The following is a 19,290-nucleotide window of genomic DNA, read 5'->3' on the forward strand; positions in this document are numbered from 1 at the left end:
TCACTGCGAGGCACCACATCGTGGCGCACTAACGATGCAGGGTTGCAGCCAATGGGTATCTATAAGCCGCCGCATTGTTGCCTATTTGGGGTGACATAAGCGCTGTTAAGCGTTTATGCTGTATGGTATGACTGTTCTTTTATTTTTACTAAAAGTTAGTGTTTATGAAGTCTGTACGTGTTGTAACTTGTAGTTTAAATCACATTCTTTGAATGATTGAGAGCATAGTAAGTAGATCTTACTCACGGCTTTGGAACTGTCTCGTATAATATACAAGCCAGTGGCACAGCGTATAAAAGAGTAAATACAAATAGGTAGTGTAATGTAGGCAGAATCGGGCACTTGGAGGAAACGTAATAATAACTATTACCAGTTAGATATCCTTATGATTTTGATAATGCTTTTGTTATTTTAGTAAAAAAAGTAGTGCTTGTAGGCAGCATGTATGTTACGTACTTTTGCCAACAAGCTTTCAATCGAGTCAATTTCATCATTCTACCTCAAGATTGTCGGCCCAATCATAATGTAAGTAGAAAGTTCAAGTGGCACTTTTAATTATAACCATGATTTAGCTTTGTGCCGTTCATTTTTAGTCAGGTGGACCGGACGTACCGTAAGAATTTTCACTAAGCTGATAGACTGACGTTTTACATAATATCTTGAGTTCAGTTGGTGTTAGTATGCCTGCCTGGTCATGTAGCTTACATAGTAGGGAATAGGAATGGAATAAAAAACTGTTATTTGACTGATGATCCTGTATTACCTAAATTCAATCGTGAACTGTTTTCGGAAATACATAGATGCCAAAGTGAAGACAGTAAGTAGCCAAGTCTTACTTTCTGCAGCCAAGTCTTACTTTCTGCAGCCAAGTCTTACTTTCTGCAGCCAAGTCTTACTTTCTGCAGCCAAGTCTTACTTTCTGCAGCCAAATCTTACTTTCTGCAGCCAGGTCTTACTTTCTGCAGCCAAGTCTTACTTTCTGCAGCCAGGTCTTACTTTCTGCAGCCAGGTCTTACTTTCTGCAGCCAGGTCTTACTTTCTGCAGCCAGGTCTTACTTTCTGCAGCCAGGTCTTACTTTCTACAGCCAGGTCTTACTTTCGGTAGCCAAGTTTTACTTTCGGTAGCCAAGTTTTACTTTCGGTAGCCAAGTTTTACTTTCGGTAGCCAAGTTTTACTTTCGGTAGCCCAGTTTTACTTTCGGTAGCCAAGTTTTACTTTCGGTAGCCAAGTTTTACTTTCGGTAGCCAAGTTTTACTTTCGGTAGCCCAGTTTTACTTTCGGTAGCCAAGTTTTACTTTCGGTAGCCAAGTTTTACTTTCGATAGGAGTACTTTCATCTCGTTGCTCGTTGAGAGATCTCCCTGCAAGGATTTAAGTGAGATTCCTTTTCAAGTCAGAGTAATAGCATTCACAGCTTCACAAGAAGCTATTTACTTCTTTTCTACAAGCCAGTCTGTTGACGGTTTTTCTTTCAAAAATGTCTCTAAAGTAAAACGTGGAAAAATAGTACAACTGAAAACGATAATAATTTATAAATTAAATAATGTTCTTTTGTTTCGTCGTGGTTTTAAAGTAGGCAAGATTGCAGTTTAGATCACAAACCAATAGCATTGGATTAGAATTTTGAAGAGTTCATACTGATCACATTTTGTAAAACCATTTTGTAAGACAGCGAAAGGATATCGCTCATCAGTAGTGTAGGTACAATTTGATTATTACAGATGCTTTTGCAAAATTTGTTATTAGCCAAAAACGATCAGTTTCGTAGAATATTATACATAATTTGCCTTATTTGGACATCCTAGTAAACTTATAAAGTGACCATAAGAATGCTTTTACTAGTAGACATTTTGAGTTTCCGAGTGTCGACTGATTAATAGGTATGTTTTGACCTCCATGATACTACCACGAGCCAAGTCCCTAGTCAAGCCAAGCCAAGCACTAACCAGACTATGTTAAATGCGTTGTGCCACAGGTCCTAGCGAAACTGCGAATAAAATGATTGGACAAACTGTTAACTGATATTATTTGGACTACTGACAATACTCTTAATGAATGTGATATCCATAATTTGGTATTTACCTAGGTCACGATGCCATGTTACTATAAATGTAAAATTAGCGAACTCGGGATGGTTATGTGTAACAAGGCAAATGCTCGGTAAAGGATAGCAAGCGATAGGATAAAGCTGACTAGATAATGTAACTGACAAAATTAATATTTCATTTAATTATAACAAAGGAATTTAGTTATTTAGTGGCAAGTTCCCACAAGCATTGCGATAGAAGTAAACACTGATAGCATTTACTCAGGTTCATTTTCGTAACCAAGCTGGTAGGCATTAAGAGAACCCGAAGTGTTAAGGGGTTTCGAGGCTACGAAGCTTGTACATGCCTGAGCAGACTCTTTAAAGCCATATCACAGCGCCTACGGCTCTTATATCCAACAGTGCTAACTGTTCCGATAAATAACTTGAAACCGAAGACCTTGTTGAGCTATTGTCTACCAGAAAGCTAACCAAGCATTTTCCCATTGCGGGAGCAATTCATTGTTTCAGGACGGCCGAATGTAACGCCACACAGCCAATCGCAACGCGCCAACGCCAACCAGACTATCCGAGTCAAGCCAAGCTGGCCAATCACCGCCTGTTACAGCAAATAACCGCCAAGACGGCCAATCATAGCCTACTGCCGCCATGACAGCCAATCAACGCCAGCGCCATTGACAGCCGAACGCAGCTCAGCCACCACTGCCGAATGCCTTCGGTGGGGATAACGCCATATAAAGCCATGCGAGCTCATTTATAGTATTATTGTTCTATCGTACGCATTGTAAGCTGAAACTATGTCCATTTGTGTAAACAAGTGTAAATTATATAAATAGTAACAAAGTAACAATAGTAATAAAGAAATGAGTGATTTGTATTAGTGTATTTAGTGAAGTGATATAATAAATTTGGGCGATTATACTGATTTGCTCTTTTTATTTAAACCCACTGTTTCAATTTATTTGAGGTCTTGACCTAGGTCCTAAAATGTAAATGCTTAGGTACCTAACTGCAGGAAACATAGGTACCAACATTGTAATGTAGACATAATATACTTAACATCGTCATAAGAGTTAAGTCCATTATAAGTAGGGTAAATCTTTTGTGTACAATACAATAGTACTGTATAAGGTTTCCCTGACGTAGCCTAGCCTAGCGTAAGCATTGGTACCTGGCTGGTATTTAATAAGGTTGTTAGATTAGATTTAGAAGTATCTCCTGACCTAGTTTTCTTTCTATAAAAAAGCAAGCGTGCTCCATTTTATCCTTCCAAGTAAAAAAAAAGCGCAAGTCTAAAAATTATGTATTAAAAAAAATTGATTAGGTAGGTTTATAGGTTAACCCTATATACACACATCAGTAGTCAGGTAACTGACATTCTTGCCTACAGCTACTAAGTGTTGAATGTAGTTTTTTATTAAATCCCGCTCACTTCGCTCGCAATATTATCACGCTAATATTATAAAGGAGAAAGTTTGTATGTGTGTGAGTGTGTGTGTGTGTGTGTGTGTGTGTGTGTGTGTGTGTGTGTGTGTGTGTGTGTGTATGTTTGTTACTCCTTCACGCAAAAACTACTGGACGGATTGGGCTGAAATTTAGAATGGAGATAGATTACACCCTGGATTAGCACATAGGCTACTTTTTATCCCGGAAAATCAAAGAGTTCCCACGGGAATTTTAAAAAACCTACATCCATCGCGAACGAAGTCGCGGGCATCAGCTAGTTTTTAATAAGCTATTATTGATTTCGTTGTTGTACCTAATTCCGTCTTTACTTACATATTTGTAATATAAAAGTCTAGTAAGAAGACTAATTATAGAGAGCTCTATGCTAACTTATTTCCGTGTATAGAGTACCTATAGATAGTTAAATTACGGGTGTAACTCAGGGAGGGAATTTGGGCCCAAAAAAAAATCTTTTTTTCAGAGTTATTTATTATTCTTGATGTTATGACCTGGAAAAGTTTCTCCTTGGATTCATGGACATCTTATGCCTAATCATCCAACTTTCAACTGGAAATAAAACCTATTTAATTCTGTTATTTCAACACATTTAACAAAACTATTCACGCACAACATGGAGCCATAAAGAAGAAATATTATGACCCCACCTAAAATTCAATCGATAGCCAATTTGTTTAATCGATTTCGATATCATAACCAGTAAACGGACTACAAGCAAGCATCAAGCAAGTAATAAATTGCCGAATATACTTTATAATAGCGAGAAAAAAAACTGGTAAAGCCAGTTACTGGATAGCAGAGAATGCGAGCTCGTCAGTCACATACATAATAATAAAATAGTGTATTGATCCGGATCCTGTTTACCCTTGAAACATTTTGTAAGATATAAAAATAGGCGCCTCGTATTGTTGAGACCCTTCTTTTCTGGAGGCTGGTTAAAAACTTAATATTGCCATATACTAGCCCTTATGTGCTGGCGCTTAGTAGGAAAAACCTATGCATCTTGGTGAGAGCTTTAACAGGCCAATTAAATAGACACATGTACAACCTAAATCTAACAAAAACCTTATTAACCCTTTACAAATATCTGCGAACTAAGCTAGTGGTCTGACAAGACTCCGATGTACATAATCTACTACTGCCTCGCTCTAAAGCAGAAACGTGGAAAGCTAAGGAAACACACTGTAATTTGTACACCCCGAGGAAGCTACTCTAATTTCATTTTTTTTTAACTATATAGACTAGCGCTTGGCTCCAATTAGACCTGCTACCAAGTGATGATGCAGCCTAAGATGGAGCGCGCTTGTCTAGAAGTTGCCTATTCACTCTTGACTTGAAGGTACCCATATTATAAGTGGAAGGGAAAACTGATGCCGGAAGTGCATTTCATATCCTAGCGGTTCGGATTAGAAAAGAAGAAGTAAATCGCTTCGTACGTGTTCGAGGAATTTCAGTCAAGAAAGTACTGCGTACCTACCTGGTGGCCATAAGTATTTAAGTATTGGCACGGAACTTTAAAATTGGAAGAGTTCACAAAGTGATACTAAGAATTCAAGGACCTGGACAGAACCTAGGTAGAGAACTCATGAAGATAAAAATTCTCTACCTAAATTAAGATTATTTTAAGACTTTCTTATAAAAACATTTGACTAGATAGATACAGAAAGAGATAAAATCGATCAAAATTATTATCAGAGAGAAATTGGTATAGCACTTAGTTAGGTAGGTACCTATAGTAGTAATTATTAGATACCAATATCTAATAAGTAATTAAAATATATTAAAGCTATATATGTATAGGTAACAAATGTGCATAACAGCGATAAAATGAGGACAATAATTATTCTCACTAATTAGAGGATAACGCGTATATTCATGTTTAATTTATTCACAAACAAGTGTACCTAAATTAAAAATTTATAACACCCCCGACAAGTGAAGGTTACAGTAACTAGAAAAGAGCTGATAACTTACAAACTGCTGAACCGATTTTCTTGGATTATAGCTAAGAATACTCTCGATCAAGCCACCTATCAAACAAAAAAACTAAATTAAAATCGGTTCATTAGTTTAGGAGCTACGATGTCACAGACAGATACACAGATACACACGTCAAACCATAGACTTACGAATTTTCGCTACGCTCATTAATAGTAAACAAGATACGTATAATATAGAGTGAAATAAATGGGTAGAGTATTTCAAAAATACGATCAAAACTCGAATACAAAGAGCCAGAGAGATGTAAACAAAAACAGGCAACAATCCACTATCATCACCGTGCCGGTGCAATGCAGTAAAACAAGTCGATCGATAACCGAAACGCACGCACGTCAAAAAAAAAAGGGCAACTTTCCCGCGTTTTTTACGTGTCACTTGCACTTTACGGCACTTGGGCGTTAATGTAGCACTCGAAAATCATAGGTACATAACGCAATTATAATTTTCACGTTTCTTTACAGTATTGTAGAGTACGGAGCGGGTTAATTGAGTCGCTTGGTATAGAAACGCGACGGTATGTAGTACGAGCGTGGCGTAACTGAGTGCGGACCGGCCGGCTGGGATACGGGACGCTAGAACGCGCACCCAAACTATAAACCTAGCGAGTTGAATAGTAGGGTGATAGGGAGCTAGGGTTGTCACCACTTACATCCGTTTACTCACACCACCACTCACATACGTTTTCTGTATTTTATCTATATTTGCAAATAGGTAGGTACTTAGTCTTACTGCTGATCACGTAAGAGTTTTAATGGTTTTGGTATTATGTTGGTAGGATTTTAGTGGTTTTTTGTAGGTAAGTATATATTACCGATAAATTTTGTTGTCAATCCTAAATATTTTGAACTCTTAAATATGCTACATGATTGCAAAATAAAACACAACAACATTAAGTAACAAAAAAGAGAAAAATAGAAAATTTTTGGGATTTCAAAAATGTCCAGAAATTTTCTCGAAAATATTGGCGACCCTTGTGTAAGGAATGAAATGTGATAGCAGCAGTATACCTCTTCTCCTACAATAATTATTTTGCTAATACATAGTTATTCATAACGTCCTAAACTTTTTTTCTAAAGGTCGATCCGCAATGGCGCATTGCGTACGCGCGCGAACCGTGTACACACTACACAACGCGCATCATAAGAACATAATGTGGACATGCCCACGCGTGATTCCCGAGCGGTGAGCGTGCATGTTGTATAAGACACAGCATGTACAAGTTCGTGAGTAGGTACAAACATGATCATGAGTTCGCGAAATGCACATGCGAACAGATAGACTTAACCCGTTCATGCGCGTTGTGTACACGGTTCGTGCGCATGCACTACCACTAAGGCTTAGACCCATTACGCGCGGTCGACTGCGCACGCGACTGCGTGCGCGTACACGCGACGACTTCCATAAAAATTACAATTTCTAACGGTTGCTGTTGAATGAGTTGCCGGGTCATAGAGAGAACTCTGTATCCATACTATTGTATCTGTCTTCAAGGCCCAAAAGTTTAACTGAGTTTGATGAAATTTGGTACAGTGTTAGCTTACATCCCGGGAAAGGACATAGGCTACTTTTTATCCCGGAAAATCAAAGAATTCCCACGGGAATTTTACAGGTCCATTGGTTTACTTAACAGATTTATATGAAAAGTAGGTACCTGCAGATGTAGCTTTAATCCAGGAAATTGACATAGGCAACTTTTTAACCCAGAAAATCAATGTTCTCGCGGGATTTTTAAAAACCTAAATCCACGCGGATTAAGTCGTGGCCCTATCATCTAGTACTGTATATTTTGATCTTCAAACTTATCTCCTTTCATTTCACGAATTTTCTGAAAGAAAAATGAATAGGATTTTTTTTTAAAGTCCAGTATTTTTCCGAGGAATGTTGTCAACCCTAGCGTAGAGTGCGAGAGACAGTGAGACAGATGTGAACGTAGCGCGGCGGGCTGGCGTCCATTCATGTCGTACTCTGCAGGGAACTGAGGGGAGCGTTTTGTTACAGCTTCCGCATTCTGGACTCTCTTCTCTGTAATTATAACCCAGGGTTACTTTTATCCCGGACGCAAGTTCGACTCCTGAATTTCATTTTTAGGGTTCAGTACCTCAAAAGCAACCGCCGAGTTTCTTGCTGGTTCTTCTCGGTAGGAACGGCATTCCGAACCACTGGTAGATTATTTTGACGATTCAAAAGATCTTGTGAAAGTCCTAACTAATTGAATAAAAATATTATGATTTGAAAAGGAAAAACGGAACCTTTATAGGATCACTTTGTCGTCTGTCTGTCTGTCCGTCCGTCCGTCGCGTCGTCTGTCAAGAAAACCTATAGGGTACCTACTTCCCGTTGACTTAGAATCATGAAGTTTGACAGGTAGGTAGGTCCTATAGCACAAGTAGAGGAACAAATCCGAAAACCGAAAATTTGTGGTTATATCACAGAAAAAAATTAAAATGTGTTCCAATTTTCGAAATAAGATAACTATACCAAGTGGGTTATCATATGAAAGGGCTTTACTTGTACATTCTAAAACAGATTTTTATAGTTTTTGATTTTTCGTGCAAAATGTCGGAAAAATACCTGAGTACGGAACCCTCGGTGCGCGAGTCTGATTCGCACTTGGCCGGTTTTTTTTTCAATTCAGATACAATTTAGCCATTGCCATTTACTATTTCCTACCATCTTCTATGCTAGGCAATTCGCGAGTCGAACTTGCGACCGCGATAAACATAACCACGGTGCTATTGCGACTTTCAGTCAGTTTCAGTTGATGTTACCTAATCTAAGACGCTTCAGATCATGATTTCTGAGGTTCACACCGGATTACTGCCTATCCTAGGACCGAATGAGCAAAAGACTATCTAACTGTTAGTACTTTCCATCTTTGTTTTACCTATTCTACTCCCTTTACAACCTCTCGCACTGCCAATGGTCACTGGAAGAGATTCCTTATAGAGATAAGTGCTTCCCTGTCCAGTTCCACTTTTTCTTTCTTTTTTTTTTGTTTATGGTTACAACTTCCTGGTAAGAATTAAAAAAAAACCCAAAATTATTTTCATACAAACTTTATTTAAATCAAAAAATAAAGTCTACAATAATTCTTTACTTTAATAGTAATAGTTAATAGATAGTTGTAAATTTGTTGCAGCTTCACCCATTTTCCTTTCCTACAGTTACCCTTAGAGACGTAACCACCATAATATTCTTCATCACATTCCTTCTTATATAATATCCAGCAACTGCTAGTCAACCGGTTCACATTATACCAGTGCCTTTCCAGTCCAGTAATCTGAATCCAGTCCTGAATGGGTAAATTTGGTTTATATGATTCCAGTCAAGCACTGAATGACGTATTGCTACTGGAATAATTGGATTGCTACTGGAATAATGGAAACCGCTTGATAAAATTTTCAGTAACGGTCCACAATTGAGTCTTTTTATACGCCGTCAATCCAGTCCAGCACTTAATCAAGTTACTGGATTGGAATAACAGTATTTCCAGTAGTATAGCAATCCAATGAACAATCCAGTCGTTAATTCAGCGTTGGAATCATCCGATATCCAATCGTTTTTTGCAACTTATCACTACCGATATTAGAAATGTGAAAGTGTGTTTGTTTACTGCTTAGTTCTTCAAAAGCGCCGCAACGCAGCGACGACGGGTGTGATTTTTTCATGCATATAGTTAAAAACTTAGAGAATGTCATAGGTTACTTTTCCCCCCGGAAATTCAAAGAGAGCCTACGGGATCTTAATTACCGTAAATCCACGCGGACGTAGACGCGAGTATCAGCTAGGACTCCATAAAATATTATAATTTAATGACTGGAATGATAAACCGAGGGCATCCATTCCAGTCCAGCACTGGATTTAGCTTACTGGAATGATGTGAACCGGGCATTATAATAACATAAAATTTCCGTCACAATTTCTATTGCTGAACAAAAAAACTGGGTCTTTTATAATAATAATGGTATGGGAATCTTTCAATACGTGTATTTAAAGATAATATAATTGATACAACAATTTGATACGTAACCACGTCCACTGAACACAATTTTTTTTTAAATATTATTCTTGAAAGGTAAGATATGTTAACAATAAATTAAATACTTTTTTAAATTTTGCTATAATAAAAAAACTCTCCAAAAATTAAGTATATTTATACAATTTTTAATTAAACCTTTGTTAATTTAAAATATTAGTATTCAATTCGCAATTCATGCATTTATTTTACAATTATATTTTTGTATGGCTTAAACGCAGACGACCGTTTTTTTAACCGATTTCCAAAAGGGGGGTTTTTCATACCAGTGCGTTGATTTATATGTATGTAGTAACACCGATTTCTCCGAGGTTTCATGACCAATTTGCTTTTTTAAACCGTCTATTAAGTAATGACAACGGCCGTTTTTATCCGACTTCCAAAAAAGGAGGAGGTTCTCAATTCGTCGGAATCTTTTTTTTTTACATAGTGAAAATGGACTTAGGTTGGCGCGTATTCACTCCGTATATCCCAACATTCTCTCCATCAAATCTGTTCGGATCGACGTGTTGGTTAAACTTACTCTTATTTTCGTAGGAGCATTTTTAGTAGGACGTTGGCATTAAATTATAAGTCAGGCTGGGCTCTGACCGCTGTACTGTACGAGCTGAATTGCACTTATTGCGTCGTAACAAGAGTCGCTATTTATTTAAACATCTTATTGGAGGGAGCCTTCTTTACCAATAAGATACTATAAAGTATTCTATGGGTCTATTTTTATACTATCATGAAAGAAAGTGAGATCAGTCAGTTTACGCCATAGAAAGAGATGTTTTGTTAAATTTTAAACCGCAGCACTGTGCGAGCTGAATAGCACTTATTGCGTCGTGACAAGAGTCGCTATTTATTTAAACTTCTTATTGGAAGGAGCCTTCTTTACCTGTGAGAAACTATTAAGTATTCTATGAATCTATTTTTGTGAATTTTTCGGTCGTCTGCGATCGGCATTAACAAAATTTTTAAATGAACGACTCCCATACACCTTAAGAGTGGCGTTGTGTGAAATTCACTAGAGCCCTTAACATATATATCTTAACAAATTATATTATATCATCTTTTACAGCTAAATTACACGTCATAAAATTTATTCTCAATAAAAAATACATAAACTCATTTTATCAAAGAACACTTTTTCACCCATCTTTTTTGTTTACTCGGTAACGTATGAGGCACATTTATATTACATCATAATATTATTTATTTCTCCTACGTATATACGTACAATGTATGTACAACCTTGGACATTATTAACAGTAAGAAATTTCACTTCTCACTTAAATATATTTGATATCATTTTTGATAACATTTTGTTTTTATATTAAAATTAATTACTCAACAAAGTTGCAGTTCACGAACCGCCTTTTGGTCTTTGCGATAACTCAATGGTTCCGTGATCACAATCATTATTTTGGCTCTTACTGATGAAAAGATACACACTGCTTATACAATATGCCCAGACATACAATGCACAAACGAAAGGACGTGGAACTATGCTCAAATGGAAAATGGAAAAGTAAAAACCAATTTAAAAAAAAATTCATTACATGTTATATTTACGATTATTCTTGTGTTTATTTCACAATAGCCTTGATAGTTTATGAGGTGCTCATGCATAAAGTGAATAAAAAAAAACGCGCCTTTCAAACACCTTTGTAAAGAGCGACCAGACACACATAGACCGATACTCAAAAATTAGGAAAAAATGTAAGTTGATTGTTAACTTAGCCATAAATAGTTGTTGACGGCCATAGACCTGTCAGAACGAGAGCGGCGACGACGTTCCAATTCGCGTTACACATATAAATTTTTCCGATTTTTTAAATTATTATTTTTGCTAATGATTTTGAATCTAGTTTCACGTCCTTTTGTTTGTGCAGTTTATGACTGGGCACATTGTGTAGTGCACATTTATAATACCCGGCAGAAAGATTACACTTATCGAACTTAAAGCTATTGAAGCTCTTTTACACATATCAAACTTCACATATCTATGAGTGACAGAATCTTAGACTATTTTTTTAAATTTATTTTTTAAAAAGAATATTAGCCATGCTTATCATGACTAATACTCCCCTTTCCCCTCTAATTAAGCGTAAAGCTTGTGCCAGGAGTGGGTACGACAATAGTGCAACAGGCGAGGTTTGAACCGCCGACCTTTCGGAAGTCAGTCCGCTCCTCAACCGTTGAGCTATCGAGGCTCTGATATTTTATAAACTGTGTGTAAGTTTTTATTCGTAAGATTCTTTGAATATAACATAGAAAAGAAATGGTAATGTCACAGATAAAATATATAAGGATGATGTCTGAGAGAATAAGCACCAAGAGTTTTTGTTGCTGCAAACATACTTAAGACTGATGTTACAATAACAGATTTTAAGCAGGAAACATACTTTCAACACGGAAACGTTTAAGTGCGGAAACCAGCCCAGAGAGAAGAAAGAAAGATACTTTCAAAACGCTAGGCTATCGGGAGATTGTCCTGTAATCAGAGTTGTGCATAGGATTCGAAGACAGGGCAGGCATAAGTTATATAATTACCTATTTACTGGCAGGACGTCATAGAAAATGATTTCAATCAGGGCAAGCGGTGTTTTTATGCTGCTATACTATGACCTGCATGCCACTGAGTGTAATTATTAGTTATTAGATAAATAATAATTAAAATGTAATTATTATGAAAAGATTAAATCAAGCTGCGATGCGTGGTAAAAGTACGTTTCTGCCCTTACATTTTTTTTAAACAAGCGATAAATTGATTTAGACTTAATTGACGTAACAAGGTCTGCTTGGAAATATCAAACTTAATTAGGAAGTACATAAAAATAATTCCTTTCTTAAAAGAATAACTTCTGATTCTTAAAATTAAGTTTGCATACACAAAATACTTTTTGTGAATAATTTACACTACTACTTTAGTGGCAACTGTACAAAAATATTTTGCATATATGAATATATCTTCTATTCTTATCTTTACTTATTTTTTTTAAGAAAAGCACTCTTGGTATTCTATAGTATTTATATTTTGGCTAACCAACTCGAATAAATGTATCCATTTGTGATTTTCCTATGTAGCCTCTGTTTCAACAAGACCTCTATGAAAATCAAATTTTCATATTTCACATTCCCCTATAATTAAATGCATTGAGTGACAGATGTTATAAATATAGACAAAATAAATATTTGGGCAAATATCATCCGCCTGGTCCGCGCTTTCATTTCACTAGTTAACTATGCAACTACTCGTTTGTACTATCGTGGCCGGCCGCTTCGACGAACCGAGAAAGGAAAACAAGACGTCGACCGCGGAAACCGCGAAACGAAACGAAAACTACGCCCTATCCGCGGGTCTAGCGATAAAATTAACAAAAATAACAACAGAAATGTAACCGTATACGACGCAGTCATCTTTGGATCTCCCGCGAGCCTCGCTCGGAGCGCTCGGCAGTACTACAAGGCACCGTTGACTCCACAGGTAACTTCCCTACTTCGCCAGCCGCCGCCGCAGCCGGCTGCGCAGCGCCAGCGCCGGCGCCCACGGGCCCGACGCGCGCTTGCCGAGCCGCGCCACCTTGGCGGCGGGCGGCGCGTCCGGCGCCCGCGGCCTCTTGCCGGCGCGCGCCTCGGTCGGCGCCGCAGGCTCGTTGCGCGAGCGCAGCGCGCGCGCGGCCGGCGCCTCGCCCGTCGTGGAGTGCACCTCGGGCTCGCTACCGGCGCGGCGCGTGCGCGGCGGGCGCGAGGGCGGCGAGGGCGAGGCGCGCGCGACGCAGGCGCGGCCGCGGCGCCCGAGGTTCTCCTTGGAGCGGGCCCGCGCCGCCTCCCGCCGCGCCGCCGGGGCCCGCCGCGCCGGCCCCGGGGCGCGCCCCGAGTTTCCCGCCCGCGCGCCCTGCGAGCGCGTGGCGCGGCGCGCGTCGTCGCCGCCGCCGTCAGGAACGGGATCGGGAGCAAGGCGGCGCGGCACGGCGGGGGCGGGCGGCGCGCGGCGCGACAGCACGACGACGCGCTCGAGCGGCGCGGGCGCGGGCGCGGGTTCCGGGCGTGCGCGCGTGGCGGTGAGGCGCGTGCGCGGCCGCTCGGGCTCGTGGTGGGAGCGCAGCACGCGGTCGTGCGGCGCGGCGGCAGGCGCGGCGCGCGGCTCGCCGCGCAAGCGCCGGGCACGGCGCGGCGGCGCGTCGGTGGGTGAGCTAGAGGAGACCTCGTTGATCTGGATACCGCCGTCGGCGTCAGGCGCGGGGGGAGAGGCGGGCGCGACATCGGTCGCGGCGGGCGCGTCGTCGGGCTCGGGCAGGTCGGTGGCGGGCGGCGCGGGCGCGGCGGCGGGCGGTGGCGCGGGCGCGGCGTGGCTGAGCTCGTCGTGCACGTCGCCGAGCGAGTTGACGAGGCGCGTGCGGTTGAGCAGGCGCGCCATGAAGTAGGACTCGGCGGGGTTGCCGTAATTGCTGAAGGCCTCGGCGTCGTCGGGGCCGGGGTCGTCGGGCGGCGCGTCACGCGGCGCGACAGAGAAGCGGCCGTCAAGCGTGGCGCAGGGCGGCAGGGGCGGCAGGGGTGGCAGCGGCTCGCGGGCGGCGTCGTCGGCGGCGGGCGCCTTGTCGACGTCCGAGTACCGCGTCATGATGGTGAGGCCGTTCTGCGGCAGCTGCCGGGTCGCGTCGGCGTCGGCCGCGTCGGGTTTGGGCTCGTCGACGCGACCGACGGGGTCGGGCGCGACCGGCGCGGTGCTGGCGCTGGACGCGGCGGCGACGGCGGTCTGCGGCTTCTGCGAGGTCCGGGAGCGCAGCACGGTCGCCCGCGGGGGTCCGGGGGGGTCTAGCATTAACGTGACGACGGAGGTATTGTCGGCTCTCATTCGGGTATTAGACCATCTGGAAATTAAAAAAATTGTTACATTTTATAGTGTGAAACCATCAGATAAAACTGTCGGCACAATTAGTATACAAACCTCTCCAGAGCGTGGTCGACGAGACTCTTGGAGGGGTTGAGCCAGTCGCGCGGCTGGTTGGCGGCGCCGCCCACGAGGGCCGCCTCGTTGTGCTTCTCGGTGGCCTGCACTAGACTGACTGCACCCTCCGGAGATATCATGTTCCATAGACCGTCTGTGCCAAATATGAGGCACCTGGAAATTGGAAACAAAATTATTAATGATAATACACACAATACAGAATAGCATATCTCAAAAGTAAAGTTATTTTCAACCAGTCACCTGGGTATTGGTTGGGTCTAACCAACTCAACTCAAACCTGCAAAATGAGCCACCATTTTTTGACTTCTACCCGTGGTCTTCTTTGATAAAAATCTAAGGTATACACAATTTTAAATAAAAATATAGTGCTTTTACACTACTAGCTTTTTCTTACGATTTCATCCGTGTCACATAATTTACAGCCTATAGTGCTGTATATATGTATACAGCACTCAGAATAATTTAGCTACATAATTTAGGTTTCATTTATTTATATTACTGAAAGAATTTATCTCACTCAGAGTTGAGAGATTTTTGTTATGCAAATAACTTACTTAAATACTAAAGCATTGTGGAATCTGAGTTAAAGACATTTATTTTTTATTTAAAGCTTCAACAGCTCAACAGTTAAAGTAGCGGACTGAAATCCAATAACATGTTGGTTCAAACCCACTGTACTATTGTTGTACATATTCTCTGGCACAAGATGTACGCATAGCTGGAGGGGAAAGGGGTATGTCATCATGATAAACTTGTCTAACATTCTCTTTTTTATAACAATAAAAAAACTAAAAAAGATTGAATATAGACATACCTAAACTTGGTAGGGTCAATAGTCAACACACCAACATCAGGGTCAGGGCTAACAATAAACTCATCATTCTGGGGGTTGTAACTCCACAGGTCTCCGAGCGATCGCGCCACCGCCAAGAAGGGTATCTCATCCATTGGAGTATTCTTCTTAATCGGCCCCTTGTGCCCCGGCCGAGGTCGGTTCCACACCACTCGAGGCACTCCAGCTTTAGATATGACTTTACCACCGCATCTCTGGATGCGATCTATTTCTGCTGTTGATTCTGGTTTGTGGTCAGATGTTAAAGGTTTCGCAGCCCATTCCTCAGAATCTAGAATAGAATTTATTTGTTTATATCAAGTTAAGTATATCAAACAATAATGCCAAATCATATTTTGCAAATTTTCAAGAGAGAAGAGCTTCTTTCTCTATGTAGGTGTACCTTTTAGATATGAAGAGAAAGAAGTTTTTATTTTAATTTGATGGCTAATTCTAAACTGGGGAAAACAGTATGTGAGTGGAGATTGGACAGTTAAATGAGAACTTGAAAACTAGTGCATATATAATACTATTACAATTTATTGTATAATGGATGTTAATAAATCAAAATACTAATGATAGTATAAATCATGTATTTTTATCTGCCAAGAAACACATTGTATAGTCTAATCATAAAGTCTTGTCTAATTAACTCTGAATGGTTCCCTTAAAAAGCCATTATCTTGAAAAAGGATTTGGGAGCCCACCACATTATTGTCTCAAGAAAATCATTTTAATCATTGGAAATTTTAAGTATTGTTGTTATTAAAAAAAATTAAGTATTGTTATTCCACAACAAAGAGGAATGAAATGTATATGGAGAGAAACATGAAGAACTAGAATAATAAATCCTTTACTTACCATCCTTTTGGTAACCCAGAACTATGGCCGAGTCTCCAACATGGCCAATGTATATTTTGCCTCGCCTTATAAAAGCAACACTAGCGGTAGTACCCGCAGTGCTCGGCAACCCTGTTACTGTTTTTGGCCATTTCTCTGCAAAGAAATAGGAAAAATTGCAAAAACCATTATAATTGTGTAAGAATTACTTTTAACCGATCGGCAAAGCCTAAAGGAGAGTTATGTTTTGACCTGTTGTATCCATACTTCCATACTAATATTATAAATGCGAAAGTGTGTCTGTCTGCTATCTTTTCACAGCCCAACAGTTTAACTGATTCTGACAAAATTTGGTACAACCCGGAGATGGACATAGGCTACTTTTTATCTCAGAAAATCAAAGAGTTCCCACGAGATTCCCAAAAACCCATCAGCTTAACCAATTTGTATGAAATTTGGTACCGAGGTAGCTTGCGTTCCTGTAATTGACATAGGCAATTTTTTATCCCGGAAAATCAAACAGTTCCCATGGGATCTTCAAAAACCTAAATCCACGCGGACGAAGTCGTGGGCATCCTCTAGTATACTATAATTGCATGTCCATTCCTATTTGTTTGTAACTACTCCTTAACTTAAATCCTTGGTTTTTTTTTAACTATCAAAATAGGGAATGTCTGTGATAAAAGCAAGTCTGCTTTTATCACAGCGAAAAACCACTAAGGTGGTACTACATGATATGTTTATGGTTACAAACCAAAGTGGTGAACTTTATGTTTTTTAATGTGTGGGCTGAAACAGATGCAGTGCAAACCGGAGTCAGGGTTTACTTGAAAACTTTTCAAATTACTTTTTTAATTTATAGACTGGCGCTTGGCTGCAATCAAATCTGTTGGCAAGATGATGCAGGCTAAGGTGGAGAGTGCTTGCCTAGAAAATGCCTATTCTTTTGATTTAATAAAATAAAATTAATAATTTAGTAAATAGATTTGGCAAAAGTGGAGGGGAAAACTGAAGCTGGAAGCAGTTCAAATTGGAACAAGAATGCACAAGTGGAATAGGAAAAAGAGAAACTGCAGAGTTTCTTGCAGACTCTTTTCAGTAGAATGTGCTTTCCAAACTGTTTGGAAAGTTTTAACATGTCAAAAGAGCTATAAATTACCTACATTAACATTTATTACATTTGAATTTCTAGTCTTGAAAAAATTTGGATTGAAAAAGGGTTCATGAACAATTTTTAAATACTCTTCTTGCTTTTTTCAGGTGGAATATTGTCAAAGTGAGCAAAAGCTAGTATTACTGTGATCACATTGGCTATAGGCTAATATTATTGTTTATTTAAATGATAAAAAAACTTAAAAATCAGTGATTTTCCTACTGAATATTTTGCAACACTTGACCTTTATATTTTAGAGTTTTTGGTAAGAGGTAACTTGATTCTGTAATAAAAAAACTTAAACTGGAAAAACAGCTTTCACTTCAGCAAAATGTGGGAAGTTACCAAAACTTGTGTAACAATAAACTGTGCATGTTGCTTTAGATGTTATCTAAAGAAGTTACAAAAACATAATTCAACCATTACAATAATTCTTTTGTTGACTCAATGTCAAAGCACTCTAGAAAAAAATAATGAGTAGACTCAACAAGGTCAAGCGAAACATTTGGTACAATCACTCGCCTCCCCTTCAAATTTGTCGAGGCATCCTTGCAAACTAATATTAAACTCAAAAGATTATATAAAATCCTGAATTGTTGACATTTACCTACTTCTTTCCACATGTTCAAGTGGGTCAACATGTAACCATTTCTAATTGCTTTGAGTACATCCTCGTCATTGTCAGACCAAAACTGCCTTTGCTTCACAATAGAGTCCATGAGATGCTCCTTCGCGAAGGCCGCCGCTTCGCCTCCGCCGTGGCCATCATAAATTCCGAAAAAGGCATACTCCAAATCCCGCTCATCCTCAGTTTGTTGATACGCAACGGAAAACAAGTCTTCCATATACTTTCTACCGCCTTGGCTGCAGTGGCCAGTGACACGTAAATTGACGCCAATTGATGCAGGCATTGTATAAACATAATATAAATCTAACCACAAAATAATATTTTAGAACAACACAAACTTTTCCACATTTTGCATTTGCAATTACCTACGCGACCTATGAGTCGAATATAGACAGGACTGACGACAGGTCACGTGGACATATTGATCATGACGCGTGCCTACTGTTTAATGACTTGAATCATAAGTTAGAAAGAGACAACTATATGTTTATACGCCAGTCCTTGATTTGAAAAGAAAAAGACGCCATCATGCTTTCCGCCATATTTCCGCCATTTTAGCTTGACAATAAAAAAGAAACTTTTTAATTAAACTCACATTTAATATTAAATTACAAATTTCTTCAAATAATTAAATGAATGTTTAAAAATATTTCTGTCCATTTGAGAAAATAAAAGTTGTTTTTTCTCATACTACCTTGTAAATTTTGAAGAAGTTGTTTCTTTGACTTTATATTACAGAAACGGAAATCAAACAAAAATGCGTTCAAAAATAAAAGCACAGATTTATTTATTTATTTATTTATTTGAAGATTATACATATTTTCAATTTTTCATAATTCAAAACGTGAAAGTCCGTAACGATTTTCGATTTGAATGCAGTTCGTTCAAAATACATGCAAAATACCTGGTTTAGTCATAGTCTATACTCTATGCATGGAGAGAAGTTAAGGGGCATGAGACGGGCCTGCCCGCGAAATTCAAATTTAATTTGGTTTTTCGCATTTTTTAAACTAATACGACAACGTAGGCTTATGGCTTTTTCAATTGCGACAATGGCAGTATCATCCTCACAGGTTTATATAAAAATCTTTACTTGAAAGGGTCCAGTTTAAGAAATTAGCTCTAGTATCAACTAATGTGTCAGAATTAGTCGATACTACAGCCTACAGTTCGCGGGCAGACCCGTCGCTTCCACCTTAATGTACAGCTCTCTCTGTTACATAATCCTATACAAATGATAACGACGAAAAACTCAGTGGGCGTTGTAGCCACTATAATAGTCTTTGGTTGGAGAGTATAGACTTTTTGCGATTGGTTGGCCCACTCAAAATG

At 39.7% G+C, this 19,290-nt stretch overlaps 2 protein-coding genes across 2 annotated transcripts in view; both read right to left on the minus strand.

The window, feature by feature from the left end:
• LOC123871105 (cytospin-A-like) overlaps positions 1–6,060 on the minus strand; it is a 72,709-nt gene extending 66,649 nt beyond the window's left edge. Inside the window, exon 1 of the mRNA XM_045914684.1 lies at positions 5,972–6,060. The gene's annotated coding sequence lies outside the window, so the exon portion shown is untranslated. The remainder of the gene's footprint in view (positions 1–5,971) is intronic.
• Positions 6,061–8,552: 2,492 nt separating this feature from the next.
• Positions 8,553–18,390, minus strand: LOC123870975 (formin-like protein 5). The gene is made up of 5 exons (XM_045914492.1): positions 17,938–18,390; positions 16,199–16,333; positions 15,320–15,629; positions 14,485–14,658; positions 8,553–14,407 (listed from the first exon to the last, which is right to left on the minus strand). The coding sequence occupies exons 1-5, from the start codon at positions 18,239–18,241 to the stop codon at positions 13,030–13,032; spliced, it is 2,301 nt and encodes a 766-aa protein (XP_045770448.1). The 5' UTR covers positions 18,242–18,390; the 3' UTR covers positions 8,553–13,029.
• Positions 18,391–19,290: the final 900 nt, after the last annotated feature.

This window comes from Maniola jurtina, chromosome 13, assembly GCF_905333055.1.
Source record: "Maniola jurtina chromosome 13, ilManJurt1.1, whole genome shotgun sequence".
NCBI lineage: Eukaryota > Metazoa > Arthropoda > Insecta > Lepidoptera > Nymphalidae > Maniola > Maniola jurtina.